A 26567-nucleotide genomic window follows, 5' to 3' on the forward strand; every position below is an offset into this window, starting at 1 on the left:
GATTTATGAGAGTAAACATGAATTTAAAAGATTGTAGCATCAGGCTGCAATATAACAAAAGTGAAGAAAGTGAAGGGGGTCTGAAAACTTTCTGAATGCACTGTGTGTGTGTGTGTGTGTGTGTGTGTGCGTGTGTGTGTGTGTGTGTGTGCCCTGAAGTTAGTCATTATCATATGGCATAATATTGCAATGAGCACCAGTTAAGAATCAAACATATTTTGAGAAAAGCATTAAAAAAAAAAAAAATATATATATATATATATATATATAACAAATAAAACATTAGCAGTGTGAGTCCATCTGACTGAATCCATCTGAAGTCCATATGAATTTATGGCAAAAAAAAAAAAAAAAATAGCATAACATCAGCCTTAGGCTGCAGCAGGGGTTCAAAGCATCTTCATGCTGGGACAAACATGTCGTTTGGCACAAGAGCCACAACATATTTTGGGAAAATTAAATAAAATAGTCGGGAAAGCCAATCACCTTCACTTTCACTCTCACAGACTTTCACTTAACCCTCCTGTTATGTTCACGTTCTTGAACATCTTTTATGTTTGAGGTCAATTTGACCCCTGCAGTTTAAACTAAAATTGTTATCAAAGTTTATGTGTCAACTACTTTATGTTTCTTTGTTGATTACCAAATAGCCCTTTAAATCAAATATAACCCCCCCACCCCCACCCGGTGCGTTACAAAGTGTGTACAGGACATTGAAAACAAAAGCCGGAGGCTGACTGTTTGCTAGCCCTTTAGAATTGTTTGTTTCTGCATAAATATGACCTTAAACATGATCAAATTCTCACACAAATCCTAAAACTAGATTACAGCACACACTCTGCTTACCTATCAAGTCTGTTCTGAACCATGCCTCTAACATAACACCTGCACACACATGCATACTTTTGGCTTTGTGTGTACAAAGTTTTAGTCGTTGTACACAGAGTTTAATGCATGTGGCCCCTGGATGTAGCTGTGCGCTGGGGACTTTCAAGGGCTTTAGCCCAGAGTGCCCAGAAATCTCTATCTGTATGTGTGTCTGTCTTCTGCAACAATATAACAACAGGAAATCACCACCACCTCCTTATCATAGCAGCACCACTCATAAACATATAGCATACTGGAGTGAAGAACAAGCTGCATATTTTTGTCCGAACCCGACCCGAGACGGAAGCATAGTAACCGACCCCGACCCGAATCCGCCAGGCATTCTTTTTTGTGTCCAAACCCGAGCTGAGCCAGATTTTGCTCGTCCTCCATCGCAAGGTTACATGTACTGCCTGAAATAGCCCGCATGTTGCCTTCAGCGTCGTCATGTAAACTCCAGCACTGTAACAGGAGGTTGCCCACAACAGGCGGAAGGCCCATCATTTTTCATTAAAATAACACCAACATGACTGAACCCGACCCAAACCCAAACATAACGTCTACATTTCTGTCTGAAGCCAGTCCAGGTCCAGCATCCACACTCGACATGTGCCGGAGTTTGCTTCTCTGCTCAAATAGCAACTGCAGTGTGTGCGTGCTGTAGACTGTCGTGGTCCGTCAATATCACATTCAGAACAGCTTTATAAAACACATTTTTGCAACTGCTGAACATAATATTTGATGCTGGTCCTGGCAAGTTTGAAGTCGATTGGATGTATGGCTCCAGAAATTGAACCACAAACACACATACAGACAGAGATTTCTCCATTTACAGTTAGATGACATTGCGGTTCCATTCAATTTAAGTGAAGAAGAGGCTTTCCAATGAACCAGAAAGCACAATGCCAGGACCCTGGCTCAGTGAAACCCAAATGGACCGGGGCCTTCACTAGTGTCTTTAGTAACACCTGTGTTTCCCCTGCTTTTTCATGTCAAAATGGCTGCTGTGAAAACGCTCTGTCCTCTGCTCACATGTTGAGTATGGTCAAAGTCAGTACAGTGCTTTAAAACAGGGCAGGGGAGTAAGAAAACATCGGCCTGGCCTCCTTCAAACAATGAAGCTCCTTCATCAGAATCATTTTGGGTGATCTCTCTGTGCTGAAGCCCTCGCCCAAACGTCAGTGCTGCGCTGCAGTCTCCAGGCAGGCCTGCAGCTGTCGGCCATTGGTACTATTTTGGTCAAAGGATAACCACAGCTATCCCGGAGGCCAGAGCCAACTTTCACACTTCAGACTTAGAGCATCTCTAATGGAATCGTATGCCTGCTGCTGTGGGGCAGATCAACTTAAGCAACAGGGAATTCCCCTCTTTTTCTCTCTGCCATTGGTTCACGGAACAACACACTCAACTGCAGCTGTAAGACTATAATCTAAAGTGGTTTCCATCGCAAATGATTCCATGTTTTGAGTTGAAAAGAACATTTTAGCTTGGCAACAGAATTTAACCAGTGCTTTTTGTTGATGCAGTGAAGTGAGCGTCTTCAAAATACAAAGCACTGAGAAACTCCTTAGGCACATGACAGAAGACACACAAATATAGATGAATAAAATGTAAACCCACTTTTTTTTTATTGATCTCCATGGAAACAACTGCTCCAAAAAAAGGTAAAGTTACATTTAGCAAACAAGCCAACTTTCCAAAATACAGTTTGGTGAACATGTTTAGAAAAATAGGCTATTCAAAGACTTGCTCTGTGAAAAGGCCTTAAAAAGTGTACACAATGTGCAATGACATAGAAATCCTACACAGAGAGCAAAAACGATTGTCAGTGTTTTCTCAGCATCAGTCACAACACCTTGTCATTCCGGGGGCAAAAACATGGCATATTAAGTATCAACAGTAGAAAATAGCCTCATAGCTGTACAAATACAGTTTTCACAAGAATAATCAAAAATGGGAGCAGGTTGCTTGGGCTTAGATTAAGGCCTCCACTTTGATTTGCAGTAACAAGAGAAGCCAACACTTGTCTCACAACTTGAACCTGGTCCTACGCTGAGGCAGCCACGGCATCTCTGCATAAAAACAGCAAGAGAAATATGTTTCCCCAATGATGAAAAGATGACTTGCAGGAAGCATGACCAGAAACATGGAGTTTGATATTGAAACAGCACAGAAAAAGTAAGGCTGTTAAGTTAAGCAAAGCTGTTTCCTTCCCTAACCCCTTAGCTCACACAGCGCGTCCAATTTGTGCCCCACAGTCTTTGTGCCCACAACACATTATCTGTATTTCAGATTTCATGGCCACTTCATCAAAATGGAGACCGAGTGGCAGCCATTTGTATGACCACAGCAAACACTACAATGTGTATTCTACTCCATTCAAATTTTGTGGTTTGCCCATTTCTGCTGATCATCTCTCAGCCTGCAAAACCAGGCAAGAACCTTAAAACCTTTCCCCACAGTTCCTCTCATATCACCTCAACATGTCAGTACTTGTATAGAAAGAGTATCCCCATGCCTCTCCCCTCATCCTTCTGTTCATCGTCCTCTTCTCTCATTACATTCTGTTATTTTGATCTCTTTCTTTCAAAACATCTCAGCGTTTCCTTTCTAAGATCAGACCTGGGCACCACGTCTGTCCTCTGCTCCATTGCAAGTTGTAGTGGAGGAATATGGGACTTTTAGGTCCAGTACACAGAGAAAAATAAAGGTGCAAACTGGAACCAAAAGTGCATCTTTAGAGCCATAATGGAACCTTTTCTGGTTCTGCAAAAACAAAACAAAACAACAACAACAAAAAACCCCTTTCAGAACATGGCTCTATAAAGAACCATATCAGTTGTCATTTCTTAAAGTAGAGGAACTAAAGGATTGGAACTAAAAAAAAAAATTCTCCAAAGAAAAATGAAAATTTAAAATAGAGCCAAATGGGTCAGTAGTTCAGCTGGTTCTTTTCTAGATTATTTTTCTCAAATGAAGAAGTATCCACTAAATATAGTGATTCTTCAGTAGCTGACTGTTCTCCATGGAAACACAGTCTTTTCAAGAACCATTATTTTTTTCTGTGTGTACTAACATCTTTGTTTCATCTGCTGATGAAAATTTTCTGTCATGACTATGACCGGTGAACATATGCTCAGAAAGAATTGCTCAAATCTAATTTTAAAATAATACTGAGATAATGGATAATCACCTTTGGTGATTTGGTTACAAGGTTGTTATTTTGCATAAATCATTTAGTTAGGCTTCAAGCTCTCTGAACACAAACTGGATTCTTTGACAGAAACTGGCTTGTCGCGAAACAAAAATTTCTTCTTGATTGACCCATATAAATATGACTTCAAATCATATTGATACATGAACAACCCCACCCGTCCTCCACTCTAACAATGTGAGCCGATTGAAGGAGTGCAGTGAGTGGTGCAGCCCAGGTCTGCCTGCCTGCCAGCCTGCGGACCACACCTGTCTCTCAGCTCCCAGCTGGCCTGACTTCCAGTATTAGCCCAAAGAAAAAAAAAAGGGTTCTATGTCTCACTTGTTGGCCCATTCCAGCCTTAAGAAAATAGATGAGTAGTTCCTCCTTATCTAGAAGGGATAGTTCACCTGTTTTGAAAAATGTAATATCACCCCCCCGCCCCCCTTCCCCCTCCACCCTCCACCATGACTATTTCCAAGACATTTTTGTCAGATTTCATTTTTTTTTCCATAAGTTGAAAACTTGTCCTTCAATTTCCAGGGTTTTTGACACATGAAAACCACCTCAGTGCCTTTGATATAAACTGCATTTATGATAAACACTTTACAGCTTGTAAGTCTTTTTTTTTTTTTCTTTTTTTGCTAAACATACAGATTCCAACGCTCATGCTAAGAAGAAAAAAAGAAGCTATCTCCCTATGTCCTGATGATAGAATGATAGAAGACGGTGTGTGTGTGGCTTTTGATGAAGCGTCAGCAGGACCCTGTAAACAGCACACGGGATGCTATGCTGCAAGTTCTGAACAAACCTTGTGGCTGAGGACAAATGACAGAAATAATAACAAAAAATCTCACACATGGGCATTTTCCTTAAACTCCATTTCAAACTGTCAACAGTTCATTCATAACTACTGTGACTGAATACAGTCTCTATACAATATAGAGTTTAATGTTTCATCCAAACGAAAACTGAAACTCATGAAACCAGCCAATATCTGCATGCTAAACCAGGAACCCAAATGGCAACACGTGAAAGATTAAATTCTGTTAAACTCAGCAGGAAGGGTTGACACATATTTAAGACAATGCCTTTCTCCTTCTTTCCTCAGAAGTAAGCTTCAGTAAGTCTTCACATATTCCTAAAAACATTCATCCAAATGTCTGAGTATATTCAACATACATGGATGCTCAGGGAAGGCCAAATCCTTCCTTTAAATCCACCATTCAGAAACCAGCTGCTGTTTTAACTATCTGGAATCTGAAATCATTGTAGTGACACTGTAATCTGTCTCAAAAAAGTCTCAAAAATTGAGTCTTTTTTAATAATCAGTATTGTAGTTTTGATTTACAATATTTGATTTTAATCATTATAAATATAGATCTCTTGTGATATGTTTAGTTGCTAATTTTCAGATAATTTTAGGGTAATTTGTTTTTCAATTTTACTAATTGCCTTGACAGTCATACATGATGTAGTGAAACTGCCACTGACAGGTAAGGACTTTGCCTGCCTGGTGTCGGGGTGTTTAAATTTCATCTAGCCAAATGAAAGATTTCAAAAGTGGATATCAAATACAGCAGAACAAGGCGACAGCAACATCATCCAACCCATGCACAAACTCACTCTAACCTGTAAAATATGTGACAAACTCTAAAACCCCCAAAACCCCAAATGAACATTATGCTACAGAATAAAATTCCACATTCATTCTCAAAATAAACAGTTCTTTGCAGTTCATAACCAATACCATACCAATTTTTAAAACTGCAATGAAGACACTTGACTGTAAAGGTCCATGGATACAGAAAAAAAAAATCCAAATAACATCATAGATAGAGGTGTTGGCTTATCTTTGACAATGATGGAAAAATCACCACTAGGCCTTTGTTACACAGAACAATTATCATGTATTCATGTTCTATTAAAACACCAGTCTCATGTGGGATCATGCGCTTTAAATAGTGACAAAAAAGTGACATTACATAACGGACCGACTGTACAAAATAATCAAAAGACTCGCAGTTAGCAAACTTTACAAGCACAATCAATTTTTGTTTTGGTTAAAGTTGCAATATGCAACTTTGATATTGACACAAATAAATAAATAAATAAATAAATGGATACATAAGTAAATAAATAGGATATATTCTACACGATCAGGCTGTGTGTTTGTGCCTGAAATTAGCAGTCACAGTAAAGGGAGGTTAGAGCAGCTGAAAGGGAGGAAATGGTTAAAAAAAAAAAAAAAAATCCTGCTAGACAGTAGAGCTGGACCTTCTGGAGCTTTCCACTGAACTTCAAACTGGGATAAACTTCCTACATGGAGAAGTGCAGAAGAACACCAGTTAAGTCGGAATTCCAAGTTGGAATCACTGTCAACGGTAATTTTGGATTAAATTTTGGATTTTCATTTGAAAACATGTTCAGCTTCAACGTAGCCTTTTTGGTAGTCTTTAATTTATGATGCTCCAGATTCATAGCTGTGTATTCTTCTCAGCTGATGAATGGATCTAGCTCTAGCAGTTAGGATGACCAGCTGTAGCTAGGCTAGCTAACTTTAGTAGCCAGTGTCGGCTATGGCCATTGACTCCCGTTATGTTTGTTTCTCTATGTGTTCTCTATGTTTCTCCCTCTTGTGGGCGTCCATGTTGGTTGCAGTGGTTGCAGTTCACATGGAGGTGCTGAACAGCCAACAGTCACTGGAAAGCCCCATCACTGGACCAGATATTAAAAATCACAGGTATGGCTCTTGAAGTTCTTGGCAGTAGCTCACTAGCTGTATTGTGTAATTCTTTACGCTGCATGATAATAACTTTGTGTAACAAAGGCTCTAACATAACAAAAACTGCAAAGTATATGTCAATAAGTAGTGCTTCCTTGACATAGCATTAATTCACAGGCAATTTACCAGAGCTTCAATTATCAGCATAATGCAAAATATACAAAGCAGAATGGCGCAGGTGAAATGTGCTGTTTTTGTGTGAAGGGTACGTTGCAATTAGAAGGAGCAGAATCTGGGTCAAATCACTATTTGACATCTGTTCAGAGCTCTACTTTGTGACTGACTGATTGTGACTGGTACAAGGACATCAAATGAGCAGCCTCCCCTCAGCAAAACTACATGCACACATCAAGTCCAAGCAGAGCACAACCAAAGCTCAACGCTGTGTGTTGTCACTGCATGTTCTCTACGAGCTCGTACTATATGTTGCATATTCTGCTAAAAATGTTACAGCAATTACTGTACTGTACTGCTTACTCAGAATATAATTTGCGCCAAGGTATGTAAGTATTGAAGGTAAAGACTGTGCTTTATCAGTGTCATTTCCAGTTGTAGAGTTGCACATTTCATGACAGTGGCAGCATCTCTGTCATTGTGCAGTATCAAGCAGAGAGCCTTAAGGGCCAGACTTCACATCCCTCTCCAGTCAACACTGAATGCTCATTTGGCGAGTGTAGCTACTTGAGATGGTTGCCATGGTACGTTTGATAATGTTGTCATGGAGACAAGCTTTGGTGTGAAGAAGTAGACTGTGGAACCTGACATGTTGGCATGTGCTGTCATGTGAAAGCCTTGTAATTTGGGGAACAGAGGGTTGCCATGCTTACACATTGTTTAAAAACTGTCAATTGCTCATGGGGTAAAAAGGCTTTTACACAACCTTTCCAAAACTCTGAAAGTACAGAGCTTTCACCCAGCGGTGATACACTGCCACAGCGTCATTGGGCATTCCAGAAGTGGTTTTACTGAACATTACAGCTTCATTAGTCTCAAGCTGTCCACACTGGGAATGAAGTAAGGCTGGCCTGTAGTTGTTTTCACAGCTATTTGGTTAAGAGCAGATATCTGACCCATGTTTCCCCCCTTAGTTTGCTTCATTTGGGCATGAGAACAGAAATGTCACTTGGGGTTGGACAGACTAATTCATCTGAGACCCTGTTGAAAGGGATGTTTCTATATATGTTTTCAAAGCCTCAATGAGACAGCTTGATTTGGAGTGAGAGTGGGACCCGTGTGTGATCCCAGCCAGCTACAGGGAGCCATATGCATGCTGGCTCAAACCCTCTGTGAGACGGGTTCTCCTGAAAGACAGTTGTTTCCCACTGCAGTCCCCTCATGGCTTTTGTTGATAAGTTATGGTTCAATGTAAATTTTGCATGGTGAACCCAAGAGCGCAAAAATGCTCCAAGGAGCAAACTGATTTGGAGTAAAGCAATCAGACTATAGGTTTGAAAATGCTCCATGACAACATTTTTGAAATGATGTGGCAGAACTTTTTGCTGTGCCAAAGGAAATTAAGTTCAGTGGTAGCAGCACAAAGGAACTCCAGGAGAACAGAGCGCTAGGTGGACAACCAAAACTATCAAAAACGACCAAAACAAACCAGACAAAGCAATATGTTCTATTCCAATCCACACATTTTTACATTTTGTTACCCCCTCATTTTGTTGTTTTCATTAAAAAGTAGCAACAACAAGAGAGAATTAGTATTATTCTTGGATGGGCAGTGTGTATCTCTATTGCAGTACTTTCACTGACTACATTATCACAGTATTCCCTATAAATACTGAGGTCTTGGTTAAGATATAATTTGGGATTTCCTGTTTGTATACTAATCAAAACATGCCTGTATGCATTCAAATACAAAATACACAAAGTAATCATCCCAGAAAAGCCAACAGTGAAAGGGTTAAGGTGGTATAATACTCCATATCATGGTTTAACAGTTTACACCAGCTAGCATTGCTGCTCTAGGAGCTTATACAAATGACTGTAAACAGAAGACATGAACTAACTACAAAACAACTACAGCTTCTAATTATACTGAATAGGAAATGGCTGCTGGTGCATACACTGCACAAAAGGGGGTGGGGGGGAAACCTAAGATAACAAAATGCAGGGCAGAGCATGACAGTTTACAGTTTAGTACTCTGTATTCATGATGGCGGATGCAAGCAGCAATGGTGTCAAAAACAAATCTTCATTCATTCATTAAAAACAAAAAAAGTTTCCAAAATGACACATGGGCACTTTGAAAACCTTGACACCTACTCTTAAAAAGGTGATTGCGAGTAAGAAATAAACTGACTATGGAATAATGTTGCCCTCAGCAACAATGTTATGCCTTTTTCTTTCCAAACTATGAAGCCAGTTGAGGACGCAGTCATCTCCAATTTCCAAATGTTGGGCAATGATAGTCAAGTAACTTTATATTGTCATTTTGGCATAAACCTCTTCTGATATTGATTGTCTAACCTGCAACTGGTGTTGTATAAAACTGCACCCAACAAGAGCGGAGACCCCCAGAGACAGGTAAAAGCAGATATGGATCAACAGATCGATAGAAAGGCTGATAGAAATAGAGGCGCTCTCCCAGGGCCCAGCACAGAGAGAGCCAGCCGACCGCCTCACATTCCTGCCCCGGCCCCGCTCCCCCACCACCACGTCACTCTGAAAAATAGTAAGGCAGCTGTTGGCTTCCATCAGCTCAAAGTGCATCTCCGAACATACCCAGTCCACCACCCGCCCCCCCCACACACACAGACACACACACACACACACACAAATACAAGTGTAAATACAGAGAAACATATGCACATGTATGCTCAAGCTGGGCTCAAGCTTTCATCCAAATATTTTTATGTGAATTCTGATGTATCACATTAAAAAAGTTGAGCAGTAAGAGCAAAAACCAGCATTTTGTATTTTTCATATTGTGGAGAAGTTTGCACTTTGAGATTCGTTTGAAATGTAAAGTGCATTACAAATAAAATGTATTATTATTATTATTATTATTATTATTATTATTAAGTTTTTACTCGAATATAAAATGTTGAGAAAGCAGTAAACTGGGTCATGGATAGAGAAACACATTAGTTAAATATACCATACATTCAGTGTCAGTCCACTCAACTGAACTACGGTTCAGTAGTGGTCTTGGATGATCTGAAATTCATTTCTGTTAAACATCTGACCGCCACATCCTCCAGGATTGTCATACCTGTCTCCAGCAAGTACAAGTTTCAATCATGGTTTCATCATCATTTCAATATGAGCAACATTAGCTGACACTAAATAACTTTCCCAGTAATAATCAATGGCATCTTGAAGAATCTGCCAACCAAATGACTTCTCTACATTTCAAATTTTCAGTAAAATCAGCCTGACAGTTGGACGGAAACAGAACTACAGACACAGACAAGCACATCCTCTTGCTTTTATAGACAATATAGATGCCATCCAGCCCCCCCACACACGCAGATACACACACACACACACACACACACACACTTGTCTCCTGCCCTCTTGCCTCTCCCCATGACAGAGTATCTACAGGGCTGAAGGGCATTTGGAGGAGCTATATTGTTGACTGGTTGCTGCTTGAATCAGCATATTTAAGTTTCTTTCTTTTTCCTTTTCTTTTCTTCTTCTTTCTTTCTTTTTTTTCTTTTTTTTTTTTTTTGGCTTGCCCCATTCCCAGCTGGAGACTGCTTGCTTCAGCTTTCACAGCGCTCTTGAGTGGAGTCACAAATCATCGCCAGTCCAATCAGGCTGGCCTCAGGCACCAAAGTCAGTCAGTCAGTCCGTTCGGGGAGGGAGGGGTTGTGGTGGAGGTCTCATCTTTCTCCCTTGGCCCCCTGCTCCCCTCCCTCCCCATCTGTTTTTTTTCCTCCACTTCTTCTCCTCCTCTTCCTTCACTCATCTATTTTCAGTCCTCCTTTTTGCCTGTGTCTGCCCTTCTGACTGGCGCCATTTTTAAAGGCCCCGCTGGCTGACGGAGAATTAGCAGCTCGGGCAGCTAGTTTGGATGAGTCCACTGCAGGGTCAGAACAGTTAGGAGGTTAGGTGGCGAACGCCGTTACTCTGCTGAATGACATTTGTGTTTGTGAAGATGCTGCTCACTTATTAAGGGGACAGCCCATCCAGTTTGAATACCGTATTTCACCAATTAATCACCCGGGCGTTTAATACACAAAATCACCTTGGACCCCAGGCGTTTAAAAGAACCAGGCGGCTATTCGCTGCAGGCCTTTATTTATTTTTGCACAGACCTGCACCAGGCCATTATTGTGATGACAGTTACTGTCCAACATATTTACAGTCGGTCCATTTAAGATTACGGTAGACCCTTTTTTTCTAACGTTAGCTAGCTCTCTTATTTTGACAGAAAACGGAAGTGCCGCACAGTTATTGTGCGGCTAACTGTTTACTTCTGCAAAAATAAGGTGAATAGCCTTATTTTGGGTTTACCTCAATATAATGCAAATAATCACCCCGGCGGTTATTCGGGTGGGCGTTTAATACACAAAATGGGTGCAGACTCCAGGCGTTTATAAGAACCCGGCGGCTATTTGCGGGCGATTAATTGGGGAAATACGGTAATTTTATGTTATTTCCCTTCCCCCCTAGCTGATATGTAGTAGTGGTGCTATCCTCCTCCGATTGTTACTGAGTGCTGGATACTGGCTGGATGCTCCAAATGCCACCTGTAAAGTGATGTTAAACCTTCCTTGAGTGGATTAATGCAGTTATTTTTGAGAATGTTAGCTGAGGGGAAGTCCAGCTCAGTGGCAGGAAGCTAACAGTTAGCATTTGGAGCATCCAGCCAGTATCCAGCACTCAGTAACAATGAGAGGAAGAGAGCACCACTACTGTCCTACACAACATATATCATGGAGGGAATTTTTTCTGGATCTGCTCTATTTTCCTTTATTTCGGGGTGGTGGTGGAAGTGGTGGAGATGGTGGGGGACCAACTGTGATTCTGTTGGTGTATGAGTCTGTTTCTGTCTTTAAAACTAGACTACCTGCAAATGAAAAATATGGCTCAGTTGGGTGTAAAACCTCAAAAATACATTCTTTGAATCTAAAAATTGACTGTGTACCTCTCTGGACATTAAAATGTGGAGTTTTGGTCATGGCCTTATATACAAATAAAGATTATGTAGGCAAAATAACATTGGAACATAACTTATTTAAACATATGTATGACCATGACATAGCATAGACTTTTTTTTTTATTTTAATTTTTTTTATTTAACCGAATGTAGTCAACAGCTTTCCCTCTAAATTTGTAACTGAATTGGTGAATAGCATGGCTCTCTCATGTAGTCTGCTTTTCCATGCATACACAGAAACACATTTTGTAATTTTTGTAATTTTTTGAAGTTTCACAGAAGAGTTGCTCATTTGTACAGATACTGACTGTTTTCTGTGCACTGATCTGACTGCAAGTCATCCTCCAGATTTATGGACTACATAACATTTTTTATATTTATGCATAGCTAGAGAGAATATTTATCAATGTGTCTCTTGTCAGCATACATACGTCATTACTCATTATCAACAAATTCACCAAAAGGAATAAAATATGAAAATTAGAATAAAAATAACGAGAAAAAATGCACACATATTGATAAGCATTTAGTTAATATGACTGATTCATAAAAGTTTGCCTTATTTTGGGAATTGGATAGCAGGTCTTAGCACATTCATTAGTACAAGTTTATTAGAAAAAATAATACACTTTGGCATCATCTAGCTCATTATAATTCATTCACTATAATAAACAACTCTAGCTTCACAATGAGGGTTTGTTTTGTATTACATTTTCAGTTTTAATACATTTGTCTGGTTTTCTTTACATCTTGAAACCATACTTGCCAGCCCTTCAGATTTTAGTTCTCTTCCACTATTCTGCCAGGCCTTATACCTCCTGAGTTTCTGGAATATTTCAAAATCTGCTTATGTACTACCATATTTCCTCAAATAAAAGCTGGTATCCAGATAAAAGCTGGGCTTCCAATCGTGGCTGATGACATTCTTGACATGAACAAACAAAGGCCAAACCCCAGTCACGAGTAAGCAAACAAACAAACAAAAAAACAAAAAAAACAAAACAAAAAAGGTTGATAAACTCCCAGAGCCTGTTGTGTCATGTGCCTGCCAGTTGAGCATGTTGTGGCAAGCTGCGCTGACTCTAGAACAGCTGGACAGCCTTTGTTCCTTCAAGCCTTTTATTTTATAACAGTGTGAATCAGGAAGTAACGACAACAAACTGATTTAACAGGAGGGAACCACACCATTCATGAAGACAATACCACTCATGGTGCACAGATCATGTAAAAGTATTACTAGATTTGCTAACACACCACAAGTACTAAACTGATGAGCAATACACATATGATTCTATTTGGCACAATAGATAACTATATACAGTATCTATATATCTGTATCTATCTATATCTATATTTAGGGTCTTAGTAAGCTACAGATAGCTAGCAGTGAGAATTAGTAGAAAAAAAAAAGTTGTTTAGCAGTGTTTCATACATGCATCATGTGGTAATATTGTAACCTAATTACCTGAGCCAATGGAGCAGGGCAGGGCTTATGTTTTTGCCCCATTCTGTTTGCCTGTTTGTTTGTTTGGTAGCACGATCTCTGAAACGTATACATGGATTTGCATGAAACTCTGTGGTAAGGTTGGCCATGGTGCAAGGAAGAACTGATTAGCTTTTCATACCGACTGGCCAAAGGGGGTGTGGCAGTAAGCAGGTCTTCCTAAAAAAAATGCATGTAACTTCCGCGTGGATTCATGCGATAAAATGAAAATTAGTGTAAAGGCTGGTCATAGAGTAAGGACGAACTGGCAGGCACACTTGCAGGCATGTATGAGATGCATTCCTGCCTTCCTCATTATGATATTATGCAGGACCTATATGGCAAAATAATACACAATTTTCACAGGTTCTATTAAAATAAAAAAATAAAAATTACTTTACAAAACAAACAAACAAACAAACAAACAAACAAACAAAAACATCTGAACTCCAAAGGTTGGCAAGTATGGTCCCTGGATTGTTTAAAGTCATTACTTCAGTTTGATTTATATGGTAGAATTCCAGTTTGAAAAATTAGCGAGCCACATCACATCATAGCTAATAATGGCAGTTTACAGTACTTAATAATATATATATATATATATATATATATAAAATAATAAATTAAAAAAGTAAATAACAATAAAAACAAAAACTCTTCTGAGATTTTGTTGGTTCTTACCTGAGTTGAGATTTGGTCAGGTGAGGAAATGGACAAAAATGATTGCCAGACCAACATTCAACAGCATGACAAGAGCCACCAAGATAGCGTTTGGGCCCTGTGAAAGAAGGAGAACAGTTGCTGTTATGTCTCCAAAGTTATGGGTTCTCTGTAGTAGAGAAAATGTTCAACAAAAATAAGATACTATTTCCAAGAAAAATAAGCACCAGTTAAATGACAAAAAGCTCTTTGATCAATGTACCATTTAGCAATGAGAAGTTTGGCAGGATTTATCTGTGCTAGTGCGTTTTCAAATGGTAGTGGATGGTAGAAATGTGTAAAAGATGAGTATTTTGCTTTTATCTAGAAGCTGAGGGCACACAAAATTGTGCTTCCCGATATGAAAGATATTCATCCACAGTGTGTAGCGAGCTCAGAGGTCACATGTTCCCAACAGTGTTGCTGCTTTGTCTCTCCACTGGGACCATCAGACCTGTAGGAACAGCCTGTGATTTTGTGTGGATAAAGTTATACCTGCACTACACGGACCTGAACAGCTGCCACCTGTTGCTGCTGTACCACTAAAAATGTAAAAACACAAGAACAAAAGCTTGCCACTGACAATGTGGCACTGCTGATCTGTGCAATCACTTTCAAATGAACACTTAGGCAACATCAAACAAGCGAGATGATACTCACTGACTCCTCTTCCATAATATCTGTAGTGATTTCTATACTGGCTTTCTTAGTTTCTGCGAGGCTCTTTGGTTTCATTGATTCCTGTCTCTTTGGCCTGTCTGTTTTGGCGGACTCTGGAGCTTTGGTGCTGTCTTTCGGAGTGGCTGGTGAAGGAGTGGGTGCTGGAAGGGCTTTTGGTGTAGGTGCCTGATACTGTTTTACGGGTGGCGGCAAGCGTGCCAGGCTTGATGGGTGAAGGTCGTCCTCCACGCCAATCGGTTCATCCGGTGGTGGCATCTTGACATCGGCCTTGACGTAATAGCCATGGTACTGGGAGTGGATTTGCCCGTTGCTAGGGTTATTGCTGGTTGTCTTAGCAACAGCTGGTTTGGGAGCTGGAGGAGCCTCCTGTTGTCTCACTTCCTGTTTGAGAGAGAGCTTTGATGCTGCCTTTGTTATACCTACAGTACGGAGGAATAGAGCAGGGCAGAGCAAGAAGGCAAAGAGTACAGGGGAAATGGGAGATTAGAAAATTCCCCTTGAAGATAATAAGCTTAAATATGGCATTCCTATTTACACAGATACGGATGATATAATCCTTTATACTGTATAAAACAATACAACTAAACAATGTTGAACGTTCCATTTCAATGTAAAGTATGGACTGGTGATCGATCAATTATCAGTCCCTGGTCACTATTGGAGACAGTATTCAGAATTTTTCAACAATGAGTGTTGTAATTTTGATATACAGGATGGCCGATATGAAAAACACCGAGAAGCCACCGCTCTGTCGAAAAGATAAAGGAACCAAGGGGAATAGGCTGGGCAACATTTTCATAAGATAATATGGTTACAATTTTCATTTCCTTTTTCACTGGATTTTTATCTAATTTAGTTTTATGGAAAGACAAAAAGGTTAAGTCCTAGCATGTTTCTTACTTACCTGCCTTACAGACAGAAGGCTTAGTTTTCATTTCAGCTTTACTGGATTTCTTGTGAAAGGCACCAACATTTAAACACCAGACATCTGACACTGATCCAGCGCCACTAATCATATATGCATAAGTATATTATTTTAGTAATAAATGTAGTTTTCTTGGGATTTCTTTTATTCTTCTTTTTTCAGGAAATTTTTGTTAATTTTATCAGGGGCTTGCCTTCCAAATGCGAGTTAAAAATGAATTCTGGCAGGTAATGTTGTGAAATTACCAACCAACTTGGTTTGTCAACTTGATTAATCAAACCCTATACAAGCTATAAATTTCAAAGCATTTGTTACAGGCAGTGAAGCCACATCATTCCTTAGGGTATAAAGTGGTAGAGGATACAGATTACAAATATTCTAAGCTATTACAATATTTATTAAAATCTTGCTGCGGTTGGAGATACCTACTCCTTACAAAAGGCAGACAAGTCACAGGCACACACATGCACAGGCAGACACATACACAGACACACACACAGACACATACACCAAGCAGCCCCAACAATGTCTTATTTTGTTATGTGCTGTTACAAATGTAGCTGCTGTTGATGACAGTAAAGTGTTAATCATACATGTACCTTACTTTCCAATTTGTTAGTCAGGCAGCATTTCAATCACAAATTGTGACAAACCCATGTTTAACAACAGGTCTACCTAAAACCATTTTGACTGGTGGAAATTCATAATGGCTGGTAACTTGTAAAGTTAGTAGCCGTATTGGCCTGAGATACAAGAAGTTCAACTGAAATCCTGGATAGAAGCATCCAAATAAGCACTACAGGTATTGTAAATGTGGTGCAGTGTGTTTATGTCCAGTTAGCAGGTTTCAGCATTGACATGCCAGAGTTAGAATAAAGAATTGGTTGGTACTGCAGTTGGTTAACAAAACATTGTCAAAAAGATACACCTTTTAAAGGATGAAGATTGTGTCTGATCACGTCTGATTGATTTCTGTGAGTAGAAACAGTCTGTAAAGATTTGTGATTTGTGCCTTACCTGCAGTCAAACTCTCAGCAGTGGGAGTTTTGCTCTCTTTCCCAGTAGGCTTTGGGGCAGCAACGGCGACAGTAGAGGTCTTACTGCTGAAAAAGCCCTTCTTAACAGCAGGGGGTGAGGGAGGAGGGCTGGGACCTGGGCTCACGGATGGAGAATGGTTCGGTGTTGTGCCCTTACGATAGAAATGAGGGCTCCCTGATGGTGACTTCTCCTTCTTCTCCTCCTCGGGAACCTCCTTCACCTCAACCGGCTCGTTGTATTTTTGCCTTATGTAGTCAGGGCCTGGAATAATAGGGAGGTGCAGACTTTTTGACTGGTTCTGAAGGGATCAAAAAATATGTTTTACATTTGTTTGGGTCTCTCATAGGCCTTTTTGAGTGACAAGGAATTAGTTATCTTGTGTAGCTTTCAACCAAGAATAACTTGGTTTTGAACCTGAAAAGCTGGTTTCCAGCTACAACCAAAAAATAGTAGGACCAGAAGTGGGAGCCATGATGACAACAGTGGGCATGGGAATCAACATTTTAATACAGCCTGGGTTGAAAAACAAAACAAAAGGTGTTGAGATATTGTGGTACTTTGCCAAACACACTGGAAGGTGGTTCAGCTGGAATGGATTTCCATGAAGGCTGAGGGACATCACGTCATTATAGAATGAAATTTATTAACATTTTCATCCATTTTACTTAAGTTTTTATCCAATGTGGGGGTGTCATGCTCGGTGTAAATTACATTTTTCTCTTTTTCTTCGTTAAAAACTATTATTGTAAGATACTGAATAGGCTATTGCAATTGTGGAATTGCCTGCTTTTGGAGCCACTAGGGCTGGACAGTGTCAACTGAATTGGCACATGACGACGTCACATTACTCTCTTTAAACAGTGCAACAGGTATTATTGCTGCCATCTGGCATGACCAGGGACATGATCGGTACCACAGAAACATTTCAGAATCATTATATTTTCCACAGGTCTCATGCTTCAGTAAACTAAGGGGACAGCCATTGATAACTAACAGTGACAGTAAGAGAAGAAATGGTCAGTTGTAGTCAGCCCCTGTTGTGGAAAAAACTGGTTGTAGCCCTACAGATGCACAGTCGATCGAATTTTGCCATTTTCTTCAGTGACAGGCAAATAATATTAAAATTAAAATCCACAAAATCCTGCTGGAGATGTTTGTCCATCCAAAACACATGTTTTTCCTTTGCCAGGATGAGACGCCCTTAGTCATGAACTCTGAATGTTATACCTCTCCAGGTTAAATGAAGATTATTCTGAGCTTCAGCTTGATCCCCCAGGAAATCCCCCCAAAATAAGTATTAAATAAATGATAAATACATTTTTATACGGTATAGCAGAGACACTGGAATGATTCGTTTTTTGTCGGGAGCAGGGCTTTTTAAAAATCACAATGTTGTGATGGTAGAGGGCTCAGCGGTCCATGGCTGTCAGCCATCAGTGATGGAAGATGATATCGTCCATTGGCCCAACCCTTGTAGCCACCTGACAAAAAAGCTGTTCGTCATCACACATCCATTTTTAGCTTCAACAGGACACCTAAGGCATAACACATTAACTTAAGGTAAGCATAATTAAACCTGACCCAAATACCTGGTATCATCTTTGGCTACCTGTCATTTTCGGCCCGAGCCATGATTCAAGGTTTTATTCACTGTCAGTTAGCTCATGGTTAGGATGCCTGTATCTGCCTCTATGATTTCACAGTGGAGGCATTTGTCCGACCTCAGTAGAGTTTCAAAGCTGCCTGTCAGCCCCTAACTCGGTTTATGATACCTGTTAAAGGCTTCCAGGCGTTCCCAGCATACCCAGAGTCACTGATGAGGCCCCACAGCAATGCTATCCCAATACTGACACCAGTGCCAGTGTCCCTAGACCACCACTCTGCTCCCTCCCTCTGAGAAAGCAACCTCATGGTGATTGGGTGTGTCCACAGGTAGCACCTCTGCACTCTAAATTAGGGTAGCCTGAAGTGGGGCTACTCCAAACAATGACACCTCTATGGACAGTTTAGAGTCTCCAATCCACCTGACTTTGGAGAACATACAAAGTACACATGGAAAGACCCTGGGAAACCTCCTAGGTCTAAGGCCACGGTGCTAACCAATGTGCCAGAATCCAAGCGCACCCCATTTCTTGAATATCACATTTGTTACTGGTGCAGTGGCATGCAAAGGTTTGGGCACCCCAAGTCAAAATTTCTGTTACTCTTATTAGTTAAGTGGGTAGAAGATGAACTGATCTCTAAAAGGTATAAAGTTAAAGATGAAACATTCTTTTCAACATTTTATACAAGATTAGTGTATTATTTTTGTTTTGTACAATTTCAGAGTGAAAAGAAGGAAAGGAGCACTATGCAAAGGTTTGGGCAACCCCAGAGATTTGAGCTCTTGGATAACTTTTACCGGGGTCTCAGACCTTATTTAGCTTGTTAAGGTTATGGCTTGTTCATAGTCATCGTTAGCAAAGGCCAGGTGATGCATATTTCAAAGCTTTATAAATACCCTGAGTCCTCAAACCTTGTCCCAACAATCAGCTGCCATGGGCTCCTCTAAGCAGCTGCCTATTAGGCCTACTATGAAAATTAAAATAATCGATGCCCACAAAGCAGGAGAGGGCTATAAGAAAATAGCAAAACATTTTCAGGTAGCCATTTTCTCAGTTTGTAATGTAATTAAGAAATGGTAACAAGAACAGTGGAGGTAAAGTTGAGGTCTGGGAGACCAAGAAAGAGTGACCGAGTGGTGGTGCACAGTTCTACTGTGTAGCAACACCTGCACCTGCACTACTTCCTAAACATGTTATGCACCTGCACTTTCATGGAGGAGTCAGCAGAGGAAAACCTTTCCTGCATCCTCACCAAAAAATTCAGTGTGAGAAGTTTGCAAAGGATCATCTAAACAAGCCTGATGCATTTTTGAAACAAGTCCTGTGGACTGATGAAGAATGAATTCAATTAAATACCAGCAAATTCTGGGAGAAAACATCACACTGCTTGTGAAAAAGCTAAAGATGAAAATAGGATGGTTTCTACAACAGGATAATGATCCTAAACATACCTCAAAATCTACAATGGACTACCTCAAGAGGTGCAAGCTGAAGGTTTTGCCATGGCCCTCACAGTGCCCTGACCTAAACATAATCGAAAATCTGTGGATAGAGCAGTGCATGCTAGATGGGCCAAGATTCTTACAGAACTAGAAGGCTTTTGCAAGGAAAAATGGGCAAAATCCTCCAAACAAGAACTGAAAGACTCTTAGCTGGCTACAAAAAGCGTTTACAACCTGTGATACTTGCCAAAGGGGGTGTTACTGTACTGAACAGGGTGCCCAAACATTTGCTTCGGGCCCTTTTCCTTTAAAGTAAAAAGTAAACTTGCTTAAAATATTAAAGAATTGTTTCATCTTTAACGTAATGCCTTTTGGGATTCAGGTCATGTTTTACTTAACTAATCACAGTAACAGAAATTTTGACCTGGGATGCCCAAACCTTTGCATTCCACTGTTGTTGTTTTGCTTGATATTATATTTACTTGTTAGGTTGGCCACCACTCCATTATATTAATTCATTTACTATTTCCTAAACATGTTATGCAACTATTTCCCACTGTATTCATGTTCAAAAAGCAGGACTAACTGTCCCAACTTGGAAGGAATAATATACATGAAGACTATTCTGATTGAAGTGCACTTCTTAGTTTTTTTTTTTTTTTTTATCTGCATCAAGAACATGAGATTCCATTATAGGGTGTTTTGATTTCTGTGTAACTGCCCAGAGCAAAGGTTTTTCACCTCATCCCCCCTTAATAAGTGGTGTCCCAGGCCAGAACCCTGACACCTTCCTGTGGGGCTGCCAGAGGTCTTGCTGCAGTGTCTATTGCTGATATACCTACTATGTGTTACCTAGAGGAACATGGCCCTGGTTGCTGTCCTAGTATTCTGTTTTGGTCCTCTTGTGTTACCCTGGACCACCTGCATATGTCTATATATGTATTTCAGTATGTATGTAAACAGACAAGTATGTTTTATGCATATTTATATGTATGTATATGTATACAAGGACAGGACTCAGCTTAAGAGGGTGGTAAACTCTACAAGTCAAAAGTGAACTAACAAAATTTCATGAGGCAAAGTCATAGTATCCATCAAACTATTTTAAGTTTGGTGCTCAAGGTGTTACTGTACCTGGCTGATGGAAGCCAGGTGAGAGCTCTCTGGCCACAGCTCTGGCAATGTCAGAATCCTGACTAGCTGACTGGGCAGCCTGGTCTGCAGCCTCTCCTTTGGCCCGGGCATGGGCCGTCCTGCAAAAACACAACACAATGTCCGAGTGGTCAACAAAGCCTGTGATTAATGAGTTAGTATTGTCACGGAAGTAAGAAAATAAGAAACTGTTAGGATAGATAGCTGAATCTGGCAGTTTCATGTGGATTGGTAAAATCTACAAAATAAAGTAACATTGAACTACTGTTTTGAACTAGCAGGGACTACTTTTCTTGTGTCCAAAGAAAGTGAAGGTGGTGGATGATGGGACAGTCATACAATAGGAACCACTAACAGAGGGATGGTGCCAAAGAAACTTTACACAAAAAGGTTTCCTCCTGGAAAACCTAAGTTCATTAGGATCAAATTTAAAGCCAAAATAATTTCAGTTGTGAAAAGATTCATTAATGCAGCTTTAAATGGCGTCATGGATGAGTGCATCATGTCATGTACGTGCTGTCCATGAGACCTGGCATTTGATGATGCCTTTAGTAATGGATCAGATTACACATATTACACAGGTATGAGCTATAATCCAGAATGCAATATCAATGTACATAGTCTCAATAAAAACCCCAACTTACTTAACTGGTTCTCCCTAATGCAATGCATATGTGATGATCAAAGAACATCAGTTCTAATTCAGCTGAAGTGGCCACCCTTCTCAAGTTTTGTGTCGCCTCTTCAAGGGGTGAGGTGGCCACCCTTCTCAAGTTTTGTGTCGACAATTAAATGAAAATTAATAAAAAACAACAACAACAACAACAACATTCAGAACCTCTAACCGATGCAATGTTGCCCATGTCAGTAAGTTTGATTTTTTTTCAAATTCTGTATACTTTCCCCACTGTGTCGGTTCATGTAATGTCACCTTAAAAACGTACTACGACATTTGTAGTTACTCCACCCTGTTCAAATGATACACAATATGAAAATGATTCAAGAAGATGGAAAGAAATAACTGACACCATTTCCTACTACATCACAAAGGCTATGGCTCCTGTAGCTATAGCAGAGCACAGTGGGTTTAAACGCCCCATTAAAACCATCGACAGAGGACACACTGTACCAACACGAAAATATTTTGCTATGTATTCATACAGGGTGTCCACAAAGTCACTTTACAGTTTAAAATATCTATTACAAAAGCAGTTGATGAGATATGTTAATCAGATTTGTTCTATGTACTCAGTGGTTATCAAAGTTTTTAACTACACTGGACATCAACGACCTGAAGCTAAAGATCACTAATGCCATTACCACCATTGATGAGGCTCTGCTACAGCGAACATGGCAAGAAATCCAGTACCATCTTGATGTGCTTCGTGCAACTAATGGTGCCCATATAGAGGTGTATTAAATGAGGCAGAAAAACTTACAATACAATATCTACTCCTCATTTTGTAATAATTTCCAGAGATTTGCCTATTCATTTGCTTTTGTAATAAATTTGTTAAATTGTAAAGAGACTTTATCATTTATCATGATATTGATTTGAGGTCATATCACCCAGCCCTACCTTTGGACTCCACTGTGGTACTATACCATAATCAGCACAATGCATTTAGAAAGGTGCTGCTGAAAAGTAAGACCTCTGAGCTTGTGTACATTACTTGGCTTAAAGACTAGAGGCTATCAGGCTAACTCAAACTGACAGAGGGAATTCACATGGCAACGAAACAACGTTCAGGCCTTCACCACACAGGTAAATCATAATTTCTTTTGCACTAAAGCATCTAAAACCATTGTCATATATTTGTTTCCTAAATCATATTTCTGAGGCTATTTCAGCTTTGCAGATAGGGCACAAAGTATTCACAATTCATGTTACTAACAAAGCAAGGTAATATAAGCTGCACATAGGATACTGCAACTGGTGAGAGTGGCAAGATGGGACTTTTTTTTACTTTTATTATTATTGTTATCATTATCAACATTGTTAACATTATTATTATATATAGGGCCCTATCTTGTGCCACCCGCTATCCACTGCCACTACCCGCTACCCGCAAATTGCGGATTTAGGAACTTCTGCTATCCCTAAACGATATCTTGCGCCACCCGCTACCCGCTATCCCTTATGCCGACTCCGTTATTTGCGCCTGGAGGTGTGTCCGTGGGCGTGTTTCATGCGCTATCCCTAAAGTTGCTATCTTGTCCACACACCACCCGCTATCCGCTTTCCCTAAAGTTTGGGCTGTTACGAGAGCGCGGCCAGGCGGCTTCAATGCGCACCCCGACGGAGCCTCGCCACGCACACGGTCGGACTGATACCGGGACGCCGCCGGAATGGACTGAGTATATTACTCATATAGACTGTTTAGAGGAAAGACTGTTTTAATTGGACACTTTCGCCAGCACGTTTTATTGTTTTATCATAAGCCAGCAGCTGTGTTATATTTTTATTTTTAATATTTTATTTGCCCAATCTACCTTTTCAATAAATTAGTTTACACATAGTTCCACCTCTGCCTCTTGTGTGTGTGTGTGTGTGTGTGTGTGGTGTGACCCGGGGATTTTACTCAATCAGTACAACCTTGTGACACGTCCACTTGGACACATGTGGCTCCACCTCCCGAATTAACTCGCCTATAATATAATATATAATATGTATAAAGCCAACTTGCTTTAGCCTCAGTAGAACACCTGAGAAAATCCACCTCCCTCTCTCCATCGCGGGTTTAGGATTTAGGATTTAGGATAGCGCATCCTGCCCTTAAAGGCAATGGCACCTGGCACACTGATTGGTTTAACTGGCGTAGCGCCCAAAACACGCCTATGCATAATATAGCGGGTAGCGCAGGTGTTTTGCGGATAGCGGGAGGTGCACAAGATAGCAACTTTTACGGGGGAACGCCTCTTGCGCAACCCTAAATCCGCAAATAACGGGTTTAGGGAGTCTGGCGCAAGATAGGGCCCATAGTCTTTCTGCATCAGAAAAATGAATTTTTACCTGTTTCAGTGTTGATAGACCATGTTAATAGTAACACACAAGCAATCATAATTACACACAATGCTCATACAAACATTTAAAATCTGCTCAATTCATTAAAACAGCTGCATAAAGATTTTAATTGCCAGCCTGTCTGAAATATTGTATGGCTTTGTCTTAATAATGAGACAGCGCACCAGTATGTCTGGCTAAATTGACTGTTCTAATTTACTTCTTTTTCCTTTTTTTCAGAAAACAAGCCCTTTTCAGATGGATTTAAATTTAGAGGGGCATGTCAGGTAATGTGGTGTATCACATGTCCTCAGTGATCTCAAGCCTGTCTTCTACGGATGACCTCTGCGATTATTACAGAGCAAATGCCCTCTGTTTTTCATCAAACTCAGATGTGCGCTGATGAATTTAATCCCATCCAAATGTAATGCTATATATGAAATTTAACAGACACGTTTTCATTAACTTTTGACCTCCTGAATAGTACAGGCCCTATTAGGGCTCCTCGGTGGCTCACTTGGTAGAGCATGTACCACATATCAAGGATAAGTCCTTGCCACAGCCACCCAGATTACATTCCGAGCCAAGCCCTTTGCTGCATGTCATTCCCTCTCCCGTATCTTGACTGCCTTTCTCTACTGTCACTATCAAATAAAGAAATAAAGCAAAATGCAGTTAACAAAAAAATCACATTTTTTTCCCTCACAATGTCAGTTAGGAAATTAATCCCATCTACATAGCGCTAATGTTAACAAATTATACAGCTTGGGCCTAAATAGGCCTAAATACACAGTCCTTTCAGCATTTACCTTTCTTTGTACTACACTTCTCATATTGGTATTTTTCATATACAGTAATAGAAGACAAAAAGTCACAACACAGCATAGCAATTGCAAGACAAATTAATCAAAATGCACAGTTGCTTTGACTCAATTAGCAAATATGGGGCACACTAAAGTACAGAGAAACAGGCCAGTCTCTGTTTCCAATTCCCAAATTGGGCACAAAACCAATAAAGAGATTGGTAGAGACAAGGCAGCCACAGAAGAGAGGTTTACAGTAGAAGGCTGGTTGTAGTGAGCAGCTCCCAGGATGGACTGGGCTCCACTCCCTCTGAGCAGAACAACTGCAGACCTTGGTGGGAGATTTGTCTTGAACGTAGGTGGGAACAATGGACGATGTAGACGGTACTTAAAGGACCATACCAGTTATTTTGAATGTTTACCCCATTTACTACAATTTACACACAATTTAAACTGCAACAAACCATTTCAAATCATGCAGGGGTGCTTAAGATTTCACATAACACAACATGTAATAAAACCCCCTTGATTTTCAAAATGAAGTTTTGGTTGAAACACCCACCTTATAATGTTCTGCTTCTGCGGCTGACAAAGTCATCGCCATTCAACGCCAAACAACACAACAGATAACTGTTGTGTTTCACCAGGGACTATTTTCTGGTGGAGACACTGCTTCATTTCACCCAATCTCAAGTCATCAAACCACAACAATGCTGCTGCTTTTAGGAAAACTATAATGTGGATGACGTTATTACAATAATACGGTTATATTCTTCTCTTGAGAATTTGAGCAACTGCAAATTACCCAATTTCCTGTAAGTATTTCTGATTCTGATTCTGGCAAAATACTGGTATGAAGAAAGAAGAAGTCTTTGAAAGTTCATTTTCATATTGTAGTAGAATGAATAGAATACACAAGCTGAATAAAAGGTAGGAAAATGATATGAGAGATCTAAAATACGACTGTCTGTATATACAGTACGGTTGTCCCTCACTATAACATGGTTCACCTTTTGCGGCCTCGCAGTTTCGCGGATTTTTTTTAGTGCAATTTTGCATGTTTTTTTTTTTTTTTTTTTTTTTACAGTGCATTGTGTTCTGCATCCTGATTGGCTAAGGGACTGTAGACCATTGTCAATCAATCTCCTCCATGCTGTGTGTCCTGTACAGTACAGAATTCGTTAAGCTTGCCTAAAGTGTGTAGTGAGGAGTTTACAGCCTTAAAACATCTATAATAATTGTAAAAAATAAAGGTGACTACTTCGTGGATTTCGCCTATTGTGGGTTATTTTTATAACGTAACTCCCGCGATTAATGAGGGACCACTGTATATACATTTTGTAGATATTATGCTAAATGTTGTTGTTCGTAAATGGTAAATGGGCTGCATTTCTAGTCTACCGACCATTCAGAGCTTTACAATGTTTTGCCTCACATTCACCCACTCACACACACATTCACACACTGATAGCAGAGGCCAAAATGCAAGGTGCCATTAGGAGCAGTTAGGGGTTTAATGTCTTGCTCAAGGACACTTGGACATACTCTCTGGAGGAGTCAGAGATCAAACGGGTAACCCTCTGATTATCAGAAGACCACTCTACCTCCTGAACCACACCTCCCTGTGACTCAAAACGTCTTTACTGAAAGGGTTCTTAACGGGTTCTTAAAGAACAGCCAATCAGCACAGTTGTATTGCTGACTGATCTCACATGCATCCAAAACCACTTGTCTACCTAAGTGTCCTCAGACACAGCTTTCAGAAAGAACTCTAG

The 26567-nt window shown here is 40.2% G+C and overlaps 1 protein-coding gene across 2 annotated transcripts in view; it reads right to left on the reverse strand.

Moving 5' to 3' along the window:
• Nucleotides 1-2499: 2499 nt before the first annotated feature.
• jph1b (junctophilin 1b) overlaps nt 2500-26567 on the reverse strand; it is a 41450-nt gene continuing 17382 nt past the window's right edge. Inside the window, exons 3-7 of one of the 2 annotated variants that reach the window (XM_030075054.1) lie at nt 20968-21086; nt 16767-17048; nt 14804-15243; nt 14126-14222; nt 2500-2939 (exon numbers count right to left, since the gene is read on the reverse strand). In XM_030075054.1, the coding sequence (XP_029930914.1) occupies nt 14142-14222; nt 14804-15243; nt 16767-17048; nt 20968-21086 (922 nt within the window). In that variant the 3' untranslated portion in view covers nt 2500-2939; nt 14126-14141. Of the gene's footprint in view, nt 2940-10464; nt 10882-14125; nt 14223-14803; nt 15244-16766; nt 17049-20967; nt 21087-26567 lie in introns of those variants that run through there. The other variant, XM_030075053.1, reaches the window with a different exon arrangement.

This window comes from Myripristis murdjan, chromosome 17, assembly GCF_902150065.1.
Source record: "Myripristis murdjan chromosome 17, fMyrMur1.1, whole genome shotgun sequence".
NCBI lineage: Eukaryota > Metazoa > Chordata > Actinopteri > Holocentriformes > Holocentridae > Myripristis > Myripristis murdjan.